General features: G+C 39.0%; 1 protein-coding gene across 3 annotated transcripts in view; it reads right to left on the bottom strand.

Moving 5' to 3' along the window:
• LOC135691912 (carotenoid-cleaving dioxygenase, mitochondrial) overlaps nt 1–21,930 on the bottom strand; it is a 28,119-nt gene extending 6,189 nt beyond the window's left edge. The window contains exons 1-2 of one of the 3 annotated variants that reach the window (XM_089112145.1): nt 21,501–21,930; nt 454–1,060 (exon numbers count right to left, since the gene is read on the bottom strand). In XM_089112145.1, coding sequence (XP_088968271.1) covers nt 454–1,018 — 565 coding nt within the window. In that variant the 5' untranslated portion in view covers nt 1,019–1,060; nt 21,501–21,930. Of the gene's footprint in view, nt 1–453; nt 1,061–3,962; nt 4,657–11,026; nt 11,399–21,500 lie in introns of those variants that run through there. The other 2 variants (XM_065209913.2, XM_065209912.2) reach the window with 2 other exon arrangements.
• Nucleotides 21,931–22,179: the final 249 nt, after the last annotated feature.

Genomic DNA, 22,179 nt, shown 5'->3' with positions numbered 1-22,179 from the left:
GGAGATGCAAAGGACGCTGCACACAACTTCTTGCTTAGTTGTTTTAGTTAGCTTAAAACGAACACTTGGAATTAATGGGTCCTAAAGAGGTAGTGGTACCAGTTTCGAGCCAAGAGCTTCTTTTTAGGACAGCTTGTGATAGCCTTGCAGCTATAGGCTGCTATGACTTCGACGTCATCAATGTAAGGGGCGAACAGGGGGTGTGACACCCCCAAATTTTTCATGAGTTGGTCAGTAAATCTTCAGTTGGTTCACAAAATCATTAGTTTTTAAGTAAAATTCTGTATCGGTAGGTGAAAAAATGTTTGTTCATTTATATCTTCGTCGGTAACTAGGTGAGCCTCCACCCCCTAGTCTGGAAGGTCAAGCTACGCCACTGATCACTGAAAATACTTGCATAGTGATATCTATGATGCATAAGAATGAAATAGAAAGAATATCATCAGACTTTACCAGGCAAGCGTCTAGAAATATCAACTGAAGCCCGGCAATCCAAAGTGTTAGCGTCTATCTCCCAAAGCGTGGTGATGTCACCTGTTGCATAAAACCTTTCCTTGGCTTTCACAACATTCACATTGCAATTGTCTCTGGATTCGATAGGGCTGAAAAAATATGACATGAATCTTTGGAAGATGTTTTGGCAAGGATCAGGCGGAGCATTTGTTGCAAAATCTGAAATTGTTATTGCATTTTTCTTCTGTGATTCCACATAAGAGGCGGACCGGAGAAATTTCGAAGAAAATTCAACGCCCCCGTTTGAAATGTGGAATCGATTGAGAATTGCATCACCCTCGAACCAATGGTTGTATGAGCTGCTGCCCCACTTGTATTTACCAGGACCGGCTCTGAAGAAGTCCCCTGAAATCCATTCTGGAACCGTGCCATGAATATCAGCGGAAACAGCTGTTGGGTGCTCATCTACTTCAAGAAATATTTCTTGTCCATAATTGTCTGTCTGTGCCATTTTCTTGCTCTCTATTCTTGGTACAAAATCATTCAGTCTAAGTACTTTCACCATGAAACTCCATTAACAGAATTCTTGCCTTGCCTTCTCGTATGCCTGTAAAAATGCACACGCAAGTATGAGTTATATTACATTTTGGACCGCAAATGTTAAACAAAATGACAATGAACTAAGAAAAACTCCAAAAACAATATATATCAAAACAGCCGCATCACTTAGAAACAAGAGTAAGCAATGTCGATAAGTACAGATTCAATACGTTATTCGGCTAGAATTGGTGCTTTTATTATACACATTAGGGGTGTAGGTTTGAATTTAAGAAAGGGCAAAGAATGATGCGAATCCCACCAAAAGGCCTACTTTTTAAGTGCCATCATAAGTTTAGATACGGATCTAGGGGCGTGAAGGATCCTCTTCGAAGGAACCTCGAAGGAGCCAATTTATCATGTACATTTTCCTTCCAATAAAAAAGATGCAGCTTAAGTCAAAAGAGGCGAGGCCGCCACTCGCACCTAACGATCCCCCTTACGTTGAAAATACGGACATTTGGAACATCACATATATCGATTCCTACCAAGACAAACAGGGGCCCAGTCTGGAGAGGTTCCAAATGGTCCCAAATGCAGTCCCAAAGCAAACGAATCACACAGTTTTTTGTAGCAAAGCATTGGTTCTAATTCTTGATTGGCTGATAGATTTAAATTCTCCATACCATATTCACAAATCAGAATTCAAGAAAATGACAACAAACTAGCCTTACAGAAATTTTGCACAATTTTACTTACACAAACAAACAAAAATGTTTAAAAGGTTCTGAAAGATAGCCTATTTATATTTCGAGCAATCGATTCTTTGATAAATTTCCATGCAGTTTCATCATTTTTCTGCGATGATTGGTTACGATGGCTTGAACTGGGTGTTCCCCACCATTTTGAATAGAGGAAGGGTGTACGGGAAACTAAGAGTTTTGAAATGTTAAAACTTGTTAAATTCAAATAATCAACAAATATGAACTCACATTTAAAAATTAATGTTGCACAAATTACTAATTTATATATAATTTTTACATGTCAGCATGAAGGCTTGTATGGCAGACATAAAAACGCCATATTTCGTAAAAAACGAACAGCAACTCAGTTCAATGAGCTCACTAAACTCTGTGTGTGACTTAGTTTTTACTACTTACTTTTGCACTCAGGTACTTTATATATTTTTCCTAAGACTAGCAGATTGACGAGAAGCCCATGTCCACTGCTTGTTAACTCTGTAGCCACGGAATATTTTTGTAAATTCGCAGACTACTTAATTGAATGGAAAGAAATATTGTTGGGAGGACAAACGAGTGAAAATCTTCAATTGTTTACCGTGTCGTAAAAGTGCATGCGCAATAACTCGTTAATTGCGCATGCTTTTTGACGACAGGATGGAGGGTTGCCTCAAGAGTTTCTACTGTTCGTCTCCCCACCAACATATATCTAACGAACGTCATTAGACTGCAAATTTATATTTTCCTTTTACTGCTTATTCAGTTTCAAGACCACAATAGATTGATGGGACGTAACATATATAATTGAAAAACGCTAGCGGGCGCCAAAGGTCCTTGAGGGGCTGCCAGAGCTAAATAAAATTTTTGAAAATTATTAGCCCATGGCATATGTATTGGCAGGCATTTCCCAAATATGCAATCATGTTGCTGCTGGTCTTTTTCGCATTGAAGCAGCCATAAGAATGAGACTTTCAGATCCATATTTTATCAGAATTCAACTTGACACTCGGAGAAGGGGGTAATGGAGGTGAGCATTGGCAATCATTCTTTGTCAGCATTCAAGAATGTCGCAAACCTGTTTTCTCCAAAGTTTTAGCCGGTAGTTGCTATTTCTGCAGGAAACAACGGAGCAATTACCACGGACCACATTTCAAACCGGCCTAACCCTACGTAGTCTGTTAATGCACAATACTTGACTGAAGCTTTTAAAAAAGTTAATCTTGAGATAACAGACTCGAACAGTGGATAGTCGCTAGTAAACACTGTATCTATATGTAAACAGAGGCCCTTGGCAACTTTTTCACCCAGTTTCTCGCGAGGGGCAATTCACTCTTGCAAATAGCGTACGAGATTTTCCCTAAAACAAAAGGATTTCTGGTGATTTCCAGATAAAACAATAGGATTTCCACCAAAGGTGTACGAGATTTTTTGGAGAGATTTGCCCCTCGGTTTCTCGCCCCAGCAAATTTATGCAAATTAAATGCGCGAATATCGCAAAAGTGTACAGGCCCCCAATATTATGCTATAGATTTTCTTTGAACGACCAGATTCCTATCAGGCTTTTGGAGTCGGTGAATAGTTTGGTTATACACATATACACAACTGAATTACTCTAAGAAAATCTCGTACACCTTTTGTGAAAATCCTATTGTTTTATCTGAAAATCCCCAGAAATCCTTTTGTTTTAAGCAAAATCTCGTACGCCATTTGCAAGATTGAATCGCCCCTCGGGCTCAGCGTGAGTGAATATGTTACGTAACACGAAACAGGCCTAAATTGCACTGGATCGTTGGGAGCGTGATGCATTTCCAGCACTTGACAGGGCCAAATCATGGTTGGCAGTTGGCATTGTCAATGTCTTATCTTCAAATTGCCTAAACAGGATCGTAGAATTGTAATATTCATATTGATCGGGCAGTCAGACCGTGAATTACACTGTTTTTCAGAATCCAGCTTCTGTTCCTACATTTCATTTCAATGGAAGTTGTTGCTGCAGGGGATTGTTTTCATTGCAGCAGCATCCCAGTCGAATCTCATGAAATATCCAAATATTCAAAACGTACAAACTCGCAACCCAGCAGTTTAGACTAATTCAACACGAAGCTTTCAGACTGAGGTCCATTATTGAAAAAAGTCTTTGTGGATCAAAGGTGCAAAATGGAAAAAGGATATGTGGAAGAAGGTGCAAAGTCGCTAACGTCAACCCAACCCGAAACACAAAATGCAATTTACCTGTATAACCTTGCACAATCACCACACTGCTTTACTCGCGAAGCTATCAAAATACTTGATCCAAAGTCAAGATCCTGCGTGCACAAGCTTCACCAACCGACTGGAATTGATACTCGTGATGGATCATTCTAATACAAGAAAATAATGCCCTGCGGTTAGCAATTCTTTCATAGCAGATCAGGTTTGCATTGTGCCATGCACCTCAATGCAACCGGCTTAAGGCATTCTGTGCTCATGCATTCTGTGCTCAGGCAGTCCCAGACGGTTTCCAGACAACCGGAGCGAATCCAGATAGCGCTTTTGTCCTGCGACCTGGCTTTTGAACCCGACCCGATGGAATCCGTGAAGCAGAATTCCAAACAAGTCCCATTGTTAATACTTTTGTTTCAAGCAGAGTCAGGGATTTCAGTGGGCCTGGGAACGATTATGCCAAACATATTTCAAATGATTGCGAAATTTGGCATGATGACATTATGATATTGGCATAATGACATCATGTTTTAATTTTACGCTTGTGTAGAAAATGAAATCTGTTCTGAAATGTTTATATAATAAAACAATGTCACTCAATAACAATAGTAGTAGAGATTTATTTCTCATAAGTCAAGATAGTCATTATTTGTTTCTTCATCATTTGAAGCATACATGCTAATATAATGTTAGAACATAAAAAGGTTGGTAACTTAAATAGGCAGAGGACTGGCGTCCCAAAAAATTGTACCAGTACGAGTGTATGTGAAAGTCATCGCCTCCCGCCCCCCCCCCCCCCCTCCCGGCAAAAAGTATGATAAGGTCATTTTTTACAAGGGCCCCTCTTGTTAATTTGATAGCACTACACTACTAAACACGACACATAAAGAAACACGACAACGGTTTGAAAGACTGTCGCAAACTGATTTGAATAAAAAATCTGCTAACAAAAAGCTCTACGTGAATCGATTTTTCATCACAATTTCATTGATGCAGTTTCATATGACAGTAGCGATTGGCAAGAAGTTTTTCTCTAAGTTTGACGGAGCTGTTGTGCATTTTTCAAATGTGCTTGTTCAAGACTTGCAACCACCTCACCTCTCTCAACATTATTGTTAAAAAATTGGGAGACAAATTGTCCAATTTTTCAAGAGCCCACAACAAGTGGCCTCAGAAAGCCGTTGCCATAGAGCGATAGAGTTTGATGACCTACGATACTTGTCAGGGTATATTAAAAAAAAGTTTTTGAAAAAATCTGAATGTCACTTCAACCAATTACAAGTGTGACACAAAACAAGCTATAACTAGGTTGCTAGAGAGCCAGTGGTGGAGCCACGAGGGGGTATGGAGGACTAGTCCCACCACTTTTTTAAAAAGTTGGTCCTTGAGATTCTTGCAAACCTGATGAGAAAACTTCGAGGAGGGGAGTATGTACGTTAACTGGATCGTCACATTTAAATGACAAAAGGTGTTTCCTCAGGAAGAAAATGTTTCAGACAGGGAAAAAGGGAATCAGGGGCGAACCAGGATAAGCTTGATGACGACGCATGCGTAACACAAGAAAGGCGAGGAAAAGCAAATAGAAACAAACTGGCTGTGGTCAATGTGTGTGTATATTGTTTGTGATTTCTACAGAATTCAATAATTTGACTTTGATACCAATTATTGCAAACGCAGGCTCCAAGGGATCTTTTAACGTACAAACTAGTTGGGAATTTCCCAACCAGGCCCTTAAATTTCCCCACTAGTTGGCCCATGATTCCCCATTAGCAAGTGCCCTTTTGTTGAAAATTGTTTTTAAAACCAATTTGAGGTGTCTCAAATTATTGTTTGCTATGCTGTTGTCGTTGTTTCTATAGGCATAAAAGGTAAAAACTGAAAAACCAATGTGTGAATAAAAGTGTAAAATCGAAAATGGAAAAATGAGACAAAAGGAGATAACGAGTAGTCACTTCCACCTGGTTACAGCTTCAGACTCAGATGGGGGGGGGGGGGGGGGGGGGGTGGGGGTGGTCGTGTGCCCATTGTATGTTTTGAGCAGCTAGCTTGTAAATGGGCAGAAAAATGATAAAAAAGCAACTCATCAGCCAGAAACCCACGAGGGACATTTCGGGGCTTTAATCGGTATGTCAATTTCTCGTAGGCGCCCCTCGCAATCCTGCGTCCAGGATCATGGTTGCAAACGCCAGGAAATACGAATAAAATATATATATATATATATTATAACGATCAACAAAAAGTAGCAATCGACACAGAGTGCTTATTAAAGTGCTGTAAAGTGTATGGAGGCGCTTTAATTGAGTGGGTGGGGATAAAGATGATACGGCGTGGCTCTGGGAACAAAGGGCTGAGAAAAGTGGGAATGGTTAAGTGTATAGCTTGTACATAGCGGCATAAAGTCAGAGTTGGCGGAGTTGGGTATCGCTATGGGAAGGGAGGGCCAAATGGGTTGGGAAAAGGAAGAAGTAGGGTACCTGATCTGGAAATGGGTTGTTTGGATAAAATGGATGGAAATTAACAGGGCTGTTGAAAGCTTGGGACAAGGGGGGGATGTATGTGATACCGTATCTGTTTCAGGGGCCCCATCTGAGGCCCCTATTAATTGATATCAACTTTGTATTTTGAACATGTGCATGTTTCCTTGTATGTTTCCTCGGACGCCACAATATCGTTGTCCACAGAGGATGTGGCGAGATTATTGGTGGGAAAAATGTTTGTTTTTTTAAAGTAACAGTTATATCAACGAGCTATTGTAATATCACACTTAACGAATACACCTTATGGGTCTATTGGATGAGTTTCAATGGCAGGTATGTGACCCTATGTCACTGAATAAGCATTTTGGTTTGAGTATGCTATATTTCCAATACAAGGTTGAATTGCTATATTTCCAATACGAGGAAATAGTTAAGCAATACGTTTTGACATTCTGGCCTCATACCAAAGAATAAATAGATAAACAATCTTTTGGTGGTAAAAAACTTGAAAATGGCTTTGAAAAAAGCAAACATTTAGTAAACTAAAGCTTTTCGTCTGACACTCTTCAGAGTTTAAAACGTCAGAACAAAGATCGAAAACTCTACGCTAGGAAATTTATATACCCAGTTGTGGATCGAAATAGGCCAACCAGAAACACGAGCATATGACTGTTGAGGTTGACCAATCAGTGCCGCTTGCCTATTGAGAATGTTACCAATGGAGTCCTAAGATGAAAACGAACTCCTTTTGTCTACACAGTAGCGTTTTTTTCGTGCTTATGTAGATAGATTCCAAAACTGCTAGGTGAAAAGACTATCGGGCTTTACCAATAATTCGTAACATGTCGCCATTATAATTTTTTGCACAATCTGGGTTTTCCAGTAAATGCAGCCCGATAGCAGAATCGCAGGTTTTAGTTGTAATTTTAGATTTGCAAGACAGAGGTGGCTGTTCTCTTTGGGGACGAGTTTTGTTTCTAGTACTAGGCGAAACATGTTATTTTATTCTATCTTCCAATCTTTGGGTGGTGCGTCCTACGTAGCCAGACTGGCACGTAAATTCATGAACAACGGAACTTTTTTGCGTGGCAGGAACGCAGTCCTTTTGAATGGACGGAAGGGCCTTTTTCGTACTATAAACAATACGTGGGTTGACTGCAAAGAAACAATTGGCCTGTTTTATTTGACTTTCAAAACGCAGGGAACTGTCACCGATTCAGGGTAGTTTTGGATAGACCGGGCACTTTTGAGGCCCAAATTTTACGTCAGCCGAGAAATTTCCTATCTTCTCCTTAATGTAAACTGAAATGACATCCTCTGGATAGCCGTTCTCCAGAAAGATCTTAGTTAGTTTTTCAAGTTCCGAGTCAAGTTTAGACTTGGAATAAATCATCAGTGCCCTATGTGTAAGCGTTTTGATGAGGCTAATTTTTCTTTGTTTGGGCAAAACGAACTCCATCGAGTGTATAACCCCGAAAATGTGGGTTTACGGTATACACTAGTGAGAAATCCAGTGCCAGATTTTTCAACCAAAACATCTAGAAATGGCAAGAAGTTATTTTCTTACTTTTCACATGTAAACTGTAGGGCTGTGTGAAGGCCATTAAAGGCAATCTGTCACGACGTTGATTGATTATAAGAACAAAGGGATTATTTATTGTTTCCAGTCCCCTTTTAATTTATCGCATTGTAAAAAATATGGCGGAGCGCTTGAATCGTGTTTAGGCTATTGTTCCAGCTATTGTTCTCGTTAACCAATCCACAACGAGACAGATTGCCTTTAGGGCGTTTTAGGAAAGTATCGCACTCAGCCTCTGTTTTGAAAATGGTATATGTGTCATCCACATACCGAAAATAAACACCTGGCTTTTGGTCGCAGTCAAACAAAGGCTCTTCAAGAAAGCCAACAAAGATAAGAAAACATTAGCGAGCCGTGAATTAAATTGCTAGCACTGCCATGGGTACCCCTTTTGCCCCAAACTTTGCAAACTTCTTTATGATTGTTATTGAACAAAATATCCTCTCCACAGCCCCCGAGGGAAAGAAACCTCTACTCTGGAATCGATTTATCGATGATATTTTCATGATATGGCAATATGAGGTAGCTTCCCTCACTGAATTCCTTGCTCATACCAACAATGTGCACAACACGATTAAATTTGAAGCACAACAATCTAGAGAAAAAATAAATTTCCCCGACACCACAATTTATCTTAACAATAACATTGAACTCCTGGAAAGCACCCTATTCGTGAAGCCCACGTTTACATGCACCCTTTTACATGCTAAATCCTTCCACCCACCTTCGTGTAAAATTAGTGTTATTTACAGCCAAGCACTTCGCTTCAGACGTTTGATCACAGACAACAACGAACTCAAGAAACACCTCAAAATCTAATCATACGAGGTTGTGAATCTCAGGATATCACCACCGAATTTAGTTAACTAACATATGTCACCCAAAACGAGCTCCTCTTCCCAGGAAACCCCACCAACAATGAAACCATCCCTCAGTACCTCAACTTCGAACCCTTAAGAAACATGCACTGACTCAAAATATTTGCCAAAAAAAAGTTTCTGAGACTCTGTAAGTCTTAGCCTTACAGGAACAGGGAAAGCCCTCATGCGGCTCAAAAATTAAATTCGCGGTATAAATTTATATATTTATTTAACACATGCATATTTTCTATACACTAATACTTTTTCAATGATTTTATGCCAGAGTAAATACTATTTTGATGATATATCGATCGTCAGAACTTTTTTTATGTTACTGTTATAATTTGCAGATGATTAAACTTTTCAAATAATGTTTTTTTTACTTATTGGTAATTTTCCTGATTTCCTAGCAAGCTAGAATGAACCTTTGATTCGTCACAAGTTTCCTTGCCCTCAACAGGGGCGTCGTGGCCGGGGGGCAGGGTCCGTGGCCCCCTCTGCTGTCAAAACTTGACAGATTTTCGGAAAAATGATTGTTATGTCGGAAAATTCTCAAACTTGAGCTGTTCGTAAAAAGGAGAAGTCAACCAAACCCTTTAGTGACATATTGTGAGCCCTTTAGTCAAACGAACCCTTTATTGGATTAAAATTTCAGAGCAGGGCAATCCACAGGGAAACCAGGTAATTATTTTTGTTATCAATAGAAATTGTCCTTTCTTTACCCCCTGTGCTTTCCCTGTGTCTTTTTCTGCATCCTTGTCCCTTGTGTTCTCACAGGTGTTAAAGAAGGACAATTTTTATTGATACAAAAAATAATTTACTGGTTTTCCAGTGGGGGTAATTCACAAAACTGTACCCCCTTAAGAAGATTTCCTGTGGCAACGCTATTCAGTCTCCCGGAGAACATGGAAAACGCCTTTTTAGCTACAATTATTGAGAAAGTTTTTTAAGGACTTTTACAAGAATATGCAAATACATTTTACATCAATCAAGGACCCGTGGACTTTCTTTGCAGTAAACTTACAGACGTTGATTCGATATAAGTAGCTGAAATTGTAGCTTTTTAGCATTGTAAATAGATCTTGCCACTTTATTACGGGCCACGGACCTTTTGCCCCTGCTGACCCCCCTCTCAACGCCCCTGTTCAGGGGCTTTCACAGTAAGAAAGAAGAAACAAAAGGAAAATAAAAGTGCGTTTAAAATATCTTTCCAGCTAAGGCAAAGGTTATGTTTTTCTCTCCTCCCCCTTACACTAACATGAAATGCTTCTATTTGATCAAAATAAATCAAAGAAACTTTGTCAGAAAATTTTTCTTTCTGGCCTCCTTTAGAATTCATTCGCCACAACGCCCCTGGCCCTCAACCACGTCCAACGTGTAACGGTATTATCAATTATATTTTGATGAAGCTCTCTCAATCTCATATGAGAATGTTGGTATGTATGCTTGAGTTCTTTGAAAAAATGGCAAGAGCACAAAAGAGAAGCAAATTGATTAGTGCTGCGATTATTGAAATGCGAATCATAGTAGGCTCAGCCGAGGGGCAAATTACACTAAGAAAATCTCGTACATCTTTCATGAAAATCCCATTGTTTTATCTGAAAATCCCCAGAAATCCTTTTGTTATAAGCAAAATCAACTGTTCAGTGGCAAAATCTCGTACGCCATTTGCAAGAGTGAATCACCCATCGGGCTCAGCGTGAGTGAATATGTTACGTAACACGAAACAGGCCTAAATGCACTGGATCGTAGGGGAGCGTGATGCATTTCCAGCACTTGACAGGGCCAATTCATGGTTCGCAGTTGGCGTTGTCAATGTCTTATCTTCACATTTGCCAAAACAGGATAAAAGAATTCTAATATTCATATTGATCGGGTCGGGCAGTGTTACTCAGAATCTAGCTTTCCACTGCATCTCATTTCAATGGAAGTTGTTGCTGCAGGGGATTGTTTCATTGCAGCAGCATCCCAGTCGAATCTCATGAAATATCCAAATATTCAAAACGTACAAACTAGCAACCGAGCAGTTTAGACTAATTCAACACGAAGCTTTCAGACTGAGGTCCATTTTTGAAAAAAGTCTTTGTAGATCAAAGGTGCAAAATGGAAAAAGGATATGTGGAAGAAGGTGCAAAGTCGCTAACGTCAACCCAACCCGAAACACAAAATGCAATTTACCTGTATAACCTTGCACAATCACCACACTGCTTTACTCGCGAAGCTATCAATCTACTTGATCCAAAGTCAAGATCCTGCGCGCACAAGCTTCACCAACCGACTGGAATTTATTCTCGTGATGGATCATTTGCAGATAAGAACATAAAGCCCTGCGGTTAGCAATTCTTTCATAGCAGATCAGGTTTGCATTGTGCCATGCACCTCAATGCAACCAACTTCATGCATTCTGTGCTCATGCATTCTGTGCTCAGGCAGTCCAGACGGTTTCCAAACAACCGGAGCGAATCCAGATAGCGCTTTTGTCCTGCGACCTGGCTTTTGAACCTGACCCGATGGAATCCGTGAAGCAGAATTCCAAACATGTCCCATTGTTAATACTTTTGTTTCAAGCAGAGTGACACCCCAGCTGGGGGGTGACACCCCAGACCCTAACCTTGTCGGCAAATCTTCGAAAATGGAAGTTTTGTCGTCAACATCTTGGAAACTGGGAAATTTTCAGAAGAAAGACATTAAATTTTCAGAAGAAAGAATTTAGCCATTTTCAAATAGATATTATCGGTTCTTGATGACAACACCAGTCACGGTTGAAATTTATGAAAAACCTAACGAGAATAATTGATGATCGTTCAAACTCTCTCGTGCTGAAGGCCAGGCGCGGTCTGGCCCGCGTGGCAAAATGGCGATCCCTACCGGGCCCTCATACATGTGAAGTACTGAAAATTACGGGCCCTGTCTGCAAAAGTTGGAGTGGAGAAGATAATTTTCATAAACTGGAAACTAAAGTCACAGTCAAGGCCCCTAACATGCGTGCTCGCTTTACAACTAAGCATCAAAATGAAGTCTACGCGCAGGCCAAAGGGCCCCACTATGACCAACATCCACTATATAGAAATTCTATTTCAAATTTCGCACAAAGAGAAATCTGTCCTACTTCCTAGAGAAATGATTTGAAACTGTATGTAGAGATCAAGGAGCTGTTGTTTTTAGTTAGTTGTCTAGAGTCGCCATTGTTACATTTCTAGCTAATAATGACCTTCCACACATGATCGAACGTTCCCTAGGGTCATATCACTTTCAGGGAAGAAAGTTGCGCAGGAAGAAGGCTTCTCAAATTGGGCAATTTTTGGAATCAACTTTGCTAAAGAAGCAAAACAGGAGCCTTGCAAAAACAAACTTTCGCGTTTTAGCGAAAATCATGGACTTTGCGTGAAAAACATTTCTATTCAATTGAGGTTTCCTTCTATTTTTATTCCACGTGATACCAGCAAAACAACGAAAAAGATGTGAAATTTGTCCAACAGAATAATTATTCGTCAAAGTTTTCAAGAGGATCAACAGCAAAATTTTCTGGATATTTAACAAAAATAAATTTTCGCAAATTTAGTATTTCAGGATATTTTGCGTATCAATCATCCGCGATTTTAGGCCATAAACGCTAAAAAACGCAAAGGCTCTTTCCCTCGCAAGTTCCTTCCTGTGATAATTTCTTTCCACGAAAGTTTCTTCTTTGAAAGTATTAAGCAACAGTTAAAGACCTTCTCCTGCTGCCCTTTAAGTTTTTCTTTTCTATGAAAGCCACTGCAAGGTGCATGCTTAAAAGTTATAATGAAATTTTTCTGTTTGCTAATTGTTAAATGAACAACGTGTTTAGAATAATAAATTTTGGTACAGACTAAGGAATCTGTATCGTTTTAAGTTCTCTCAATGATGTTTTAGTGTAAATAAGTTTGTAGGTCACTAGATTTCAAATTGTAGCCAAGATACTAACCTAGACAAATGAAAAGATGACACATAAAAGAAAAGAACATGCAGGTTGAACTTTTGATTATTTTCTTGGCTCAATTTCAGAATACTATATATATATTGTACAGTTGAAAAGACGTGTACACTATTAAAAATGCAAATTTTGCCGACTAGTTTCGACTTTCTATCGTATTCATGGCAATCAAATCATGGCAATATATATATATATATATTAGGTTCGCTTGAAAATATTGCAAAAATTGTCAGACTAGGATTGCTATTTTGAAATGTTATTAGACATTCTTAGAGTTACAAATAAAACCACTGTTTTGCTGTTATCGTGCAGAGTTTAACTCCATACAAAGAATTCTTGATTTAAATAGAGAACCACAACCGCCAATAATTGATTTTCTTGCATTAGTTGGTGTGGCTCAAAAAAGTTTATCTGCCGAAAATAAAGGCTACCGAAAATAAGCCAATTTGTATTTTTGCTATTCGTTTTAGGAACATTTTTTGCAAGGGCCCCTCTTGTTATTTTGATAGCACTACACTACTAAACACGACACATAAAGAAACACGACCACGGTTTGAAAGACTGTCGCAAACTGATTTCAATAAAACATCTGCTAACAAAAAGCCCTACGTGAATCAATTTTTCTTCACAATTTCATTGATGCAGTTTCATCTGACAGTAGCGATTGGCAAGAAGTTTTTTTCTATGTTTGACGGAACTGTTGTGCAGTTTCCAAATGTGCTTGTTCAAGACTTGCAACCACCTCACCTCTTGCAACGTTATTGTTAAAAAATTGGGAGACAAATTGTCCAATTTTTTCAAGAGGCCACAACAAGTGGCCTTAGAAAGCCGTTGCCATAGAGCGATAGAGTTTGATGACCTACAATACTTGTCAGGGTACATTGTACACAAGTTTTTGAAAAAGTCTGAATGCGACTTCAACCAAACTGTAACCTAAAACAAACTATAACTAGGTTGCTAGAGAGCCAGTGGTGGAGCCATGAGGGGTATGGAGGACTAGTCCCACCACTTTTTTAGAAAGTTGGTCCTTGAGATTCTTGCAAACCTAATGAGAAAACTTCGAGGAGGGGGGTTTGTACGTTAACTGGATCGTCACATTTAAATGACATTTCTTAGGAGACAAGAGGAAGAAAATGTTTCAGACAGGGAAAAAGGGCGTGGTCCAAACAAAAGGGGTTGGTTCCTGACACGCCTTTTGCCCCAACAACCTCCCCCCCCAAACGTATCCCAGGCTGGAACCGCCACTGTAGAGAGCTTCACTGAAGAAAGGCCAGTGTCTTTGACCATGAATCTGATAAAAACTGTTTAAACTACACTACCTAACCTGGGTTCGCCCTAGGTTAAAAGTTAGCCGGGGCCTCGCTGGGTCGAACCCTGATGTGTTTACACTGGAAACTGTCCATCTGGTAATGTAAACGGAATCAGCGGCGAACCAAGATTAGCTTTATGACGACGCATGCGTAACACAAGAAAGGCGAGGAAAAGCAAAGAGAAACAAACTGGCTGTGGTCAATGTGTGTGTATATTGTTTGTGATTTCTACAGAATTCAATAATTTGACTTTGATACCAATTATTGCAATCGCAGGCTTCAAGGAATCTACAACGTACAAACTAGTTGGGAATTTCCCAACCAGGCCCTTATTTTTTTTTATGTTTTTATATTACTTAAAAAAAACTCTAAATAATACATGATACAACTACTGTGCCCATCCTGGTGGAAATAGACACTGGGTCATCGGAGTTCCCTCCAAGGACAAGCACTTACAATTTGAATTTAATATTCAAAGAAAGAAAAGCCAACAAAGCAAAGAAAACAAACAAAGAATGAACAACAACGAAAACGTTACATTCTGACTCACACTCAATGACGGGGAGCAACATCCGCAGAACAAAATGTCAATCGGAAGGACGCAAGCACATGGCACCACACCACGCACCCACGCTGTCAGACCGCCATCAGAGTTCAGCAGGTATCACCCGACATCAAGCGCGAGACAAGAATATTCTTCAAAGACAATTGTTCAGTGTTGAGGGAAAGGGGTGCTGCTTTGTTTACATCTGAAGCACGCCCCAAGCCACTAGGAACAAGCCCAGTCCCAAAGCGCACCCGCCATGGGAACCCCCGAAATAATAGGGGATCCCAAGGCCACCACGCCACAAGCAGAGGACCCGTCCCCAGCAGCCCAAACACGCGCCTCAGCCAAATCTTTTGGTTACCTTGATAAAATTAATTGTTGCTTCCATTATTAGTCTATTTGCGATTGGGGTCAGACCTGGATTTCCAAAAAGTAATAAATGACATAAGGATTGTGTATCCAGTTCTGCCAAATCAACCCCAGGAATATCTCCAACAAGCTGCCAAGGAGATCTCTTCGTGCTTCTTCAAAGATGGGGCAGTTCAGGAGGAAATGTTCATTATCTTCATTAGCAATACCACACACACAAACAGGACTTAGACATTTAAAGTTATGTCTGAATTTGTCTTCATTGAGAACACTGAATGACAATCTCAATTTTGACAAGTGTCTAACAACTACAATACCATATATTGAATTATCTTCTGGTCTTATCATAGCAATTAGTTTTACACTTAAATTCAGAAATTGACGTTGAATTTTTTTGTTTCATCATCCAAAAGATTCCACTCAAAAGGTGCATTTTGAAAATAAGTGTTTGAGTATCTTGCAGTTCTTCCAGCATTTTGGTCAAACTGTCTCACATTTCGAAGTTTAAGCACACTTGGGGGTCATATTTATGATAAATAATATCACCATAATCAAGGTGCGGTCTTACATAAAGCTTATATATTTGATCCAAGACATCCCGCGAAATGTATTTGGAGAGGTATCTTATCATCCCAATGCCGCGCCTCTCTTTTTGTATAGCTTCTTTTGTGTGGCTTTTAAAATCTAATTTTGAGTCCAAGATCATACCAAGGTGCTCATGTTCGCTCTTTCTTGCTACATCATCATTGCCAAAAGACAATGGCGGATGGATTGGTTTAACCCCCTTGACAGAAAAATTGACTTCTTCCGTTTTCTCAGTATTAAATTTCATTTTCCATTGCCAGGCCCATAATCGCAGTTTTAGCCTCATTATAGGCAACTGAAAAAAGCGATGCGTCGTCGGCAAATAGCTTTATTTCGCATCCTACATTCTCAACAATGTCGTTAATATATAAAAGAAAGAAGAGCGGTCCCAGAACCGATCCTTGGGGCACTCCCGCCAATATATCCACCCATTCAGAATTCTTCCCATTCAACAAGACCCGCTGCTTATGACAAGTGAGATAATCTTTAATCAATTTGAGAAGATTTCCAGATATACCATTACATTCAAGTTTATAGAGTAATCCCTCGTGCCATACCTTGTCGAATGCCTTAGAGAAATCGAGAAAGACAGCACGTGTTTCCCTGCTAGGAGTTTCTTCAAAATCAGTGTAAATTTTATGGGTAATGAATAGTAATTGATTAATTGTTGAGTCACCAGGCCGAAAACCCGATTATTGAGCAGATATGAGACTGTTGGTACAGAGGTGGCTGTACAACGAATCAAACAATAATTTTCCAAACAGTTTCCCTAAGATAGGAAGAAGAGAGATTGGCCGATAGTTATTTTTATACTGCCTGCTACCCTTCTTATGTACAGGTATAATGTTTGCCTTTTTCCATAATGACGGATATTGGCCTGCTATTTAAGACTTTTCTCAAAAATCATGCTAAGGGGTTCAACGATTGTGGAGTCACCAACGATTCAACAACGATTCCTATTGTTGAAATTTTGCGTCGAATTTGTCGCCTAAGGTTTTCGAAACACTACTTATAAGGTTGTCAAAAAACTGCTTGTCGGGTAAGTTGCCAAGTTCGGTCTTAATGGGGACCAGCGCAGCATCGATAAGGTCTTTCAATTCGTCGCGTATCTCATCCATGCCTGCTTGGCGTCTTGTCTTTGCCTTTGAGCTTTTACTCATTTATTTCAATTTAATCACTATTCTGCAACTTCTCTTTACTGCATCCAAATCCTGCCAAATTTCTCTACTTAAAGCTTTAAATTTTACCTTCTAACCCACATTACTAAAAAGTAACTAGAACATTCTGGAGCGGTGCAAGACACGTCCGTCAGCCATGTTTGAGATCATTGCTTACTGAAATCATCCCTCAAATTTCCCCACTAGTTTTCTCCTAAACTAAGCACCCACTGTCTCCTCCTTAAAAAACATGCACTGACTCAAAATATTTGCCAAAACAAGTTTTTTTTCCTTTCTTTATTTAAAGTTGGTACAATTTCTAGCTATGCATACAAGCTAATTAAAACCAACTAATTTAAATTACCAACGCTAAATATAACATAAATCAAATATAACCGATGTTGCTAACATATTCCTTGCAAAGATTACAAGTACAATTAAACGATGTAAATTCTGAGATTTTTTTCTTGAATATTGATAAAGTAGGGGAGTACTTTATCTCATTTGGAATTGAGTTCCATATTTGGCTACATCTGTATGATACGGTATTAAATCCATATATTTTGTAATGTGGCTCCACTGTTTTGAATTGGGAGTTCATTCATTTATGGGAATTGGGGATTGGGAGTAATATCGGCATTCATTTATGGAAAATATTTCATCCATAAAAGGTGGATTCAATCCGTTAAATGTTTTGTAAATTTCTATCGCAAGATATTGTAAATTTTACTTATGAGAAGGTATTGTTTTATTCTTTATTAAAAGTTGTTTAAAAGTTGATTCATAATCATCATGAGCTATTCTCATTGCTCTTTCATGAATCCGGTTTATTCGATTATTACTTTTCCTATTGCAAAACATCCAAATAAGAGGACAATAATTAAAATATGATAATATGAATGTTTTCATGAAAAGAATTCGCTTAGATTTGTCCATATACGAAGCAATCCTGGCTAGAGCGTTTACCTTTACCTTCGATTTATTCATGAAAGACGCATTGTTTGCTCTTACTAATTTTTTCTTCGGAGGGGCATGTTTATCGAGAAATGAAATTAGAGTTCGATTGAAAACATCGTACGATACATTTTCTTTAGGTATTTTAACTAAATTAAATTGAAGATCCTCTTTAAATTGATCGGTTGAAAAAGTTTCTGAGAATTCTTAGCCTTACAGGAACAGGGAAGGCATCACGAGGCGGTATGAATGTATATATTTAATTAACACATACATATTTTCTATACACTAATACTTTTTCAATGATTTTATGCCAGATTTAACAGCAGTTTGACGATATATAGTTCGTCAGAACCTTTTTGGTTACTACGTTTCTTTCTTACTTACTGGTAATTTTCCTGATTTCCTAGCAAGCTAGAATGAACCTATGATTTATCACAAGTTTCCTTGCCCTCAACAGGGGCGTCGTGGCTGGGGGGCAGGGGGCCGTGGCCGGGGGACAGGCGAAGCTGTCGAATGCTGTCGAAGCTTGACAGCAGGGGGGCAGGCGAATGCTGTCGAAGCTTGACAGATTTTCGGAAAAATGATTGTTATGTCGGGAAATTCTCAAACTTGAGCTGTTCGTAAAAAGGAGAAGTCAAACGAATCTTTAGTGACATAAATTACTTGGATTAAAATACTTCCAAAAGCAATTAACTTTTGAAAAGAAAATACTTATTTTCCAAAAAAACCAAATGATTTCTTGAGATTTACCAATTTCTACCATTTGGTGATACGCTGCTCGGATTTTGTCAGTTGAAATTTGAAAATGCAAGGGCCAAATTTGGTGATGAAAATTTGCAATATTGGTCATAAATCATATCTTTATTTAATATTGGAGACCGGGTCAGTGACAATTTTGTTCCTATTACCAGATATGAAAATGTTGTCCCAGATTTGAAAATTTATGCAGTGATGTTGCATAAGGTAAAACAAGGAAGAATACCATCGCTTTCCGCCAGTGGATCTTCACTTTAACAATAAAATTTTACTATTTAATTTTGCTCCAAAGAATGCAGTTTCCGGCGAACTTGAAGCATTAAGACTAAAAAAATTTACCCTTTGGCAGCAACTATGGTGCCGTCTCAGGTAGTAACTTTATTTAAACTCTCGTCCTAATCTACGATCTATAGGGTTGCGAAATTTCAGAGCAGGGCAATCCACAGGGAAACCAGGTAATTATTTTTTTTTCAATAGAAATTGTCCTTTTTTAAACCCTGTGCTTTTCCTGTGTGTTTTTCTGCATCCTTGTCCCTTGTGTTCTCACAGGGAGTAAAGAAGGACAATTTTTATTGATACAAAAAATAATTTACTGGTTTTCCAGTGGGGGTAATTCACAAAACTGTACCCCCTTAAGAAGATTTCCTGTGGCCAAGCTCTTCAGTCCCCCGGAGAACATGGGAAACGCCTTTTTAGCTACAATTGTTGAGAAAGTTTTTTAAGGACTTTTACAAGAATGTGCAAATACATTTTACATCAATCAAGGACCCGTGGACTTTCTTGGCAATAAACTTACAGACGTTGATTCGATATAAGTAGCTGAAATTGTAGCTTTTTAGCATTGTAAATAGATCTTGCCACTTTATTACGGGCCACGGACCTTTTGCCCCTGCTGACCCCCCTCTCAACGCCCCTGTTCAGGGGCTTTCACAGTAAGAAAGAAGAAACAAAAGGAAAATAAAAGTGCGTTTAAAATATCTTTCCAGCTAAGGCAAAGGTTATGTTTTTCTCTCCTCCCCCTTACACTAACATGAAATGCTTCTATTTGATCAAAATAAATCAAAGAAACTTTGTCAGAAAATTTTTCTTTCGGGCCTCCTTTAGAATTCATTTGCCACAACGCCCCTGGCCCTCAACCACCTCCAACGTGTAACGGTATTATCAATTATATTTTGATGAAGCTCTCTCAATCTCATATGAGAATGTTGGTATGTATGCTTGAGTTCTTTGAAAAAATGGCAAGAGCACAACATTTTAAAAGAGAAGCAAATTGATTAGTGCTGCGATTATTGAAATGCGAATCATAGTAGGCTCAGCTGAGGGGCAAATTACACTAAGAAAATCTTGTACATCTTTCATGAAAATCCCATTGTTTTATCTGAAAATCCCCAGAAATCCTTTTGTTATAAGCAAAATCAACTGCTCAGTGGCAAAATCTCGTACGCCATTTGCAAGAGAGAATCGCCCATCGGGCTGAGCGTGAGTGAATATGTTACGTAACACGAAACAGGCCTAAATTGCACTGGATCGTTGGGAGCGTGATGCGTTTCCAGCACTTGACAGGGCCAATTCATGGTTCGCAGTTGGCGTTGTCAATATCTTATCTTCACATTTGCCAAAACAGGATCATAGAATTGTAATATTCATATTGATCGGGCAGTCATAATGAGATGTTGCCGCTCTCATGAAATCGAATATACGCAACAATGATACCATGACAATTTTTATAATGTTTACTTTTGAGCAAAGGTGGAAAAAAGGAAAAAGAAGTGTGGAAGAGTACAACAAACGAGATAATTTTTAGATAATTGTTAATAGTTTAAGGGAACGAAAAAGTTCGTACGTTTCTTCGCGTTGCTTGTTATCAGCTAATATAAAAACATCAAATATTTAGGCAGTTCCTAAAAAAATACTAGCTTGAAAATATATGCAGCTCAAAACTCACAAAACGAAAGCGTTAAATTCAAATGCCACATTTTGTCCAGTCTTTTCCCAGTTCAAAAAATTTCATCATTCCTTTGTCTGCACTGAAATCTTTCGGGTCCAACATATTTTTATATCAACCATTAAGCTTTCAGCAATTTATAAACACGATAAAATTATTTCATCAAATCTTGATTCAGTCTGACCATGCACTTTAGCGCTTCGGTTTCTTTCTTGTGCATGGATGATGAATAATAAACTGAAAGCGCGATCTCAACCGAGAGCTTGTAAAAAATGGGGGAATTTGATTGGAGAAGACTATTTTTCAACTCTTGCTAATTTTTGCTAATTCTGGAGCCGACCCTTCCAGAGACCCTTCTCTACCGTCACTTGGTGGCGGAGCGAAAAAAGGTAGATTCTAATATATTTTGATCAAGATAATGTGTTACCAATCTGATTATACACGTATTTGATGATACTTTGTATTCTTTGTAGCACATGTCGTTTTTGAGTGTTTTCGTTTCTTCGAATTAGGTGTTTGGAGAAAAATTCGATTTGTTTTTGACCGTACCCCCCAGGAATCATTGCTGATTCACAGGGAATCCCCTACCTTTCTGAACAAGACTCGACACTTAGTCGTGGGAGCTTTGTTTTGTGTTCACCGGGCCTATAGTGGTTGGTTTACTTCACTGAATATCGACAGAAAACGTTCGGCAATAACCCCGATATTAAGTGAAAACGAATAAAGAAGAGTTGCCGAATACATGAATATAATCATCTGTTGGTTTTGTTGGTCTCTTTATATTTTTTGTCGTGTTTGAAAATTCGACACCTCAGGTACATATTTGACATGACGGGTACCATTTGCATGAGAGCGACGGCTCCGGCCCAACATCGCTCGAAATATCCAAATATTCAAAACGTACAAACTCGCAACCCAGCAGTTTAGACTAATTCAACACGAAGCTTTCAGACTGAGGTCCATTTTTGAAAAAAGTCTTTGTAGATCAAAGGTGCAAAATGGAAAAAGGATGTGGAAGAAGGTGCAAAGTCGCTAACGTCAACCCAACCCGAAACACAAAATGCAATTTACCTCTATAACCTTGCACAATCACCACACTGCTTTACTCGCGAAGCTATCAATCTACTTGATCCAAAGTCAAGATCCTGCGCGCACAAGCTTCACCAACCGACTGGAATTTATTCTCGTGATGGATCATTTGCAGATAAGACAATAAAGCCCTGCGGTTAGCAATTCTTTCATAGCAGATCAGGTTTGCATTGTGCCATGCAACTCAATGCAACCAACTTCATGCATTCTGTGCTCATGCATTCTGTGCTCAGGCAGTCCAGACGGTTTCCAGACAACTGGAGCGAATCCAGATAGCGCTTTTGTCCTTCGACCTGGCTTTTGAACCCGACCCGATGGAATCCGTGAAGCAGAATTCGAAACAAGTCCCATTGTTAATATTTTTGTTTCAAGCTGAGTCAGGGATTTCAGAGAGCCTGGGAACGATTATGCCAAACATATTTCAAATGACTACGAAATTTTGCAATTTTTATTTTACGCTTGTGTAGAAAATGAAATTTGTTCTGAAATGTTTATATAATAAAACAATGTCACTCAATAACAACAGTAGTAGAGATTTATTTCTCATAAGTCAAGATAGTCATTATCTGTTTCTTCATCATTTGAAGCATACATGCTAATAGAATGTTAGAACATAAAAAGGCTGGTAACTTAAATAAGCAGAAGACTGGCGTGTGCCATG

This window comes from Rhopilema esculentum, chromosome 13, assembly GCF_057945365.1.
Source record: "Rhopilema esculentum isolate cy_ngs chromosome 13, ASM5794536v1, whole genome shotgun sequence".
NCBI lineage: Eukaryota > Metazoa > Cnidaria > Scyphozoa > Rhizostomeae > Rhizostomatidae > Rhopilema > Rhopilema esculentum.
This window is presented reverse-complemented; position numbering and strand designations above follow the sequence as displayed.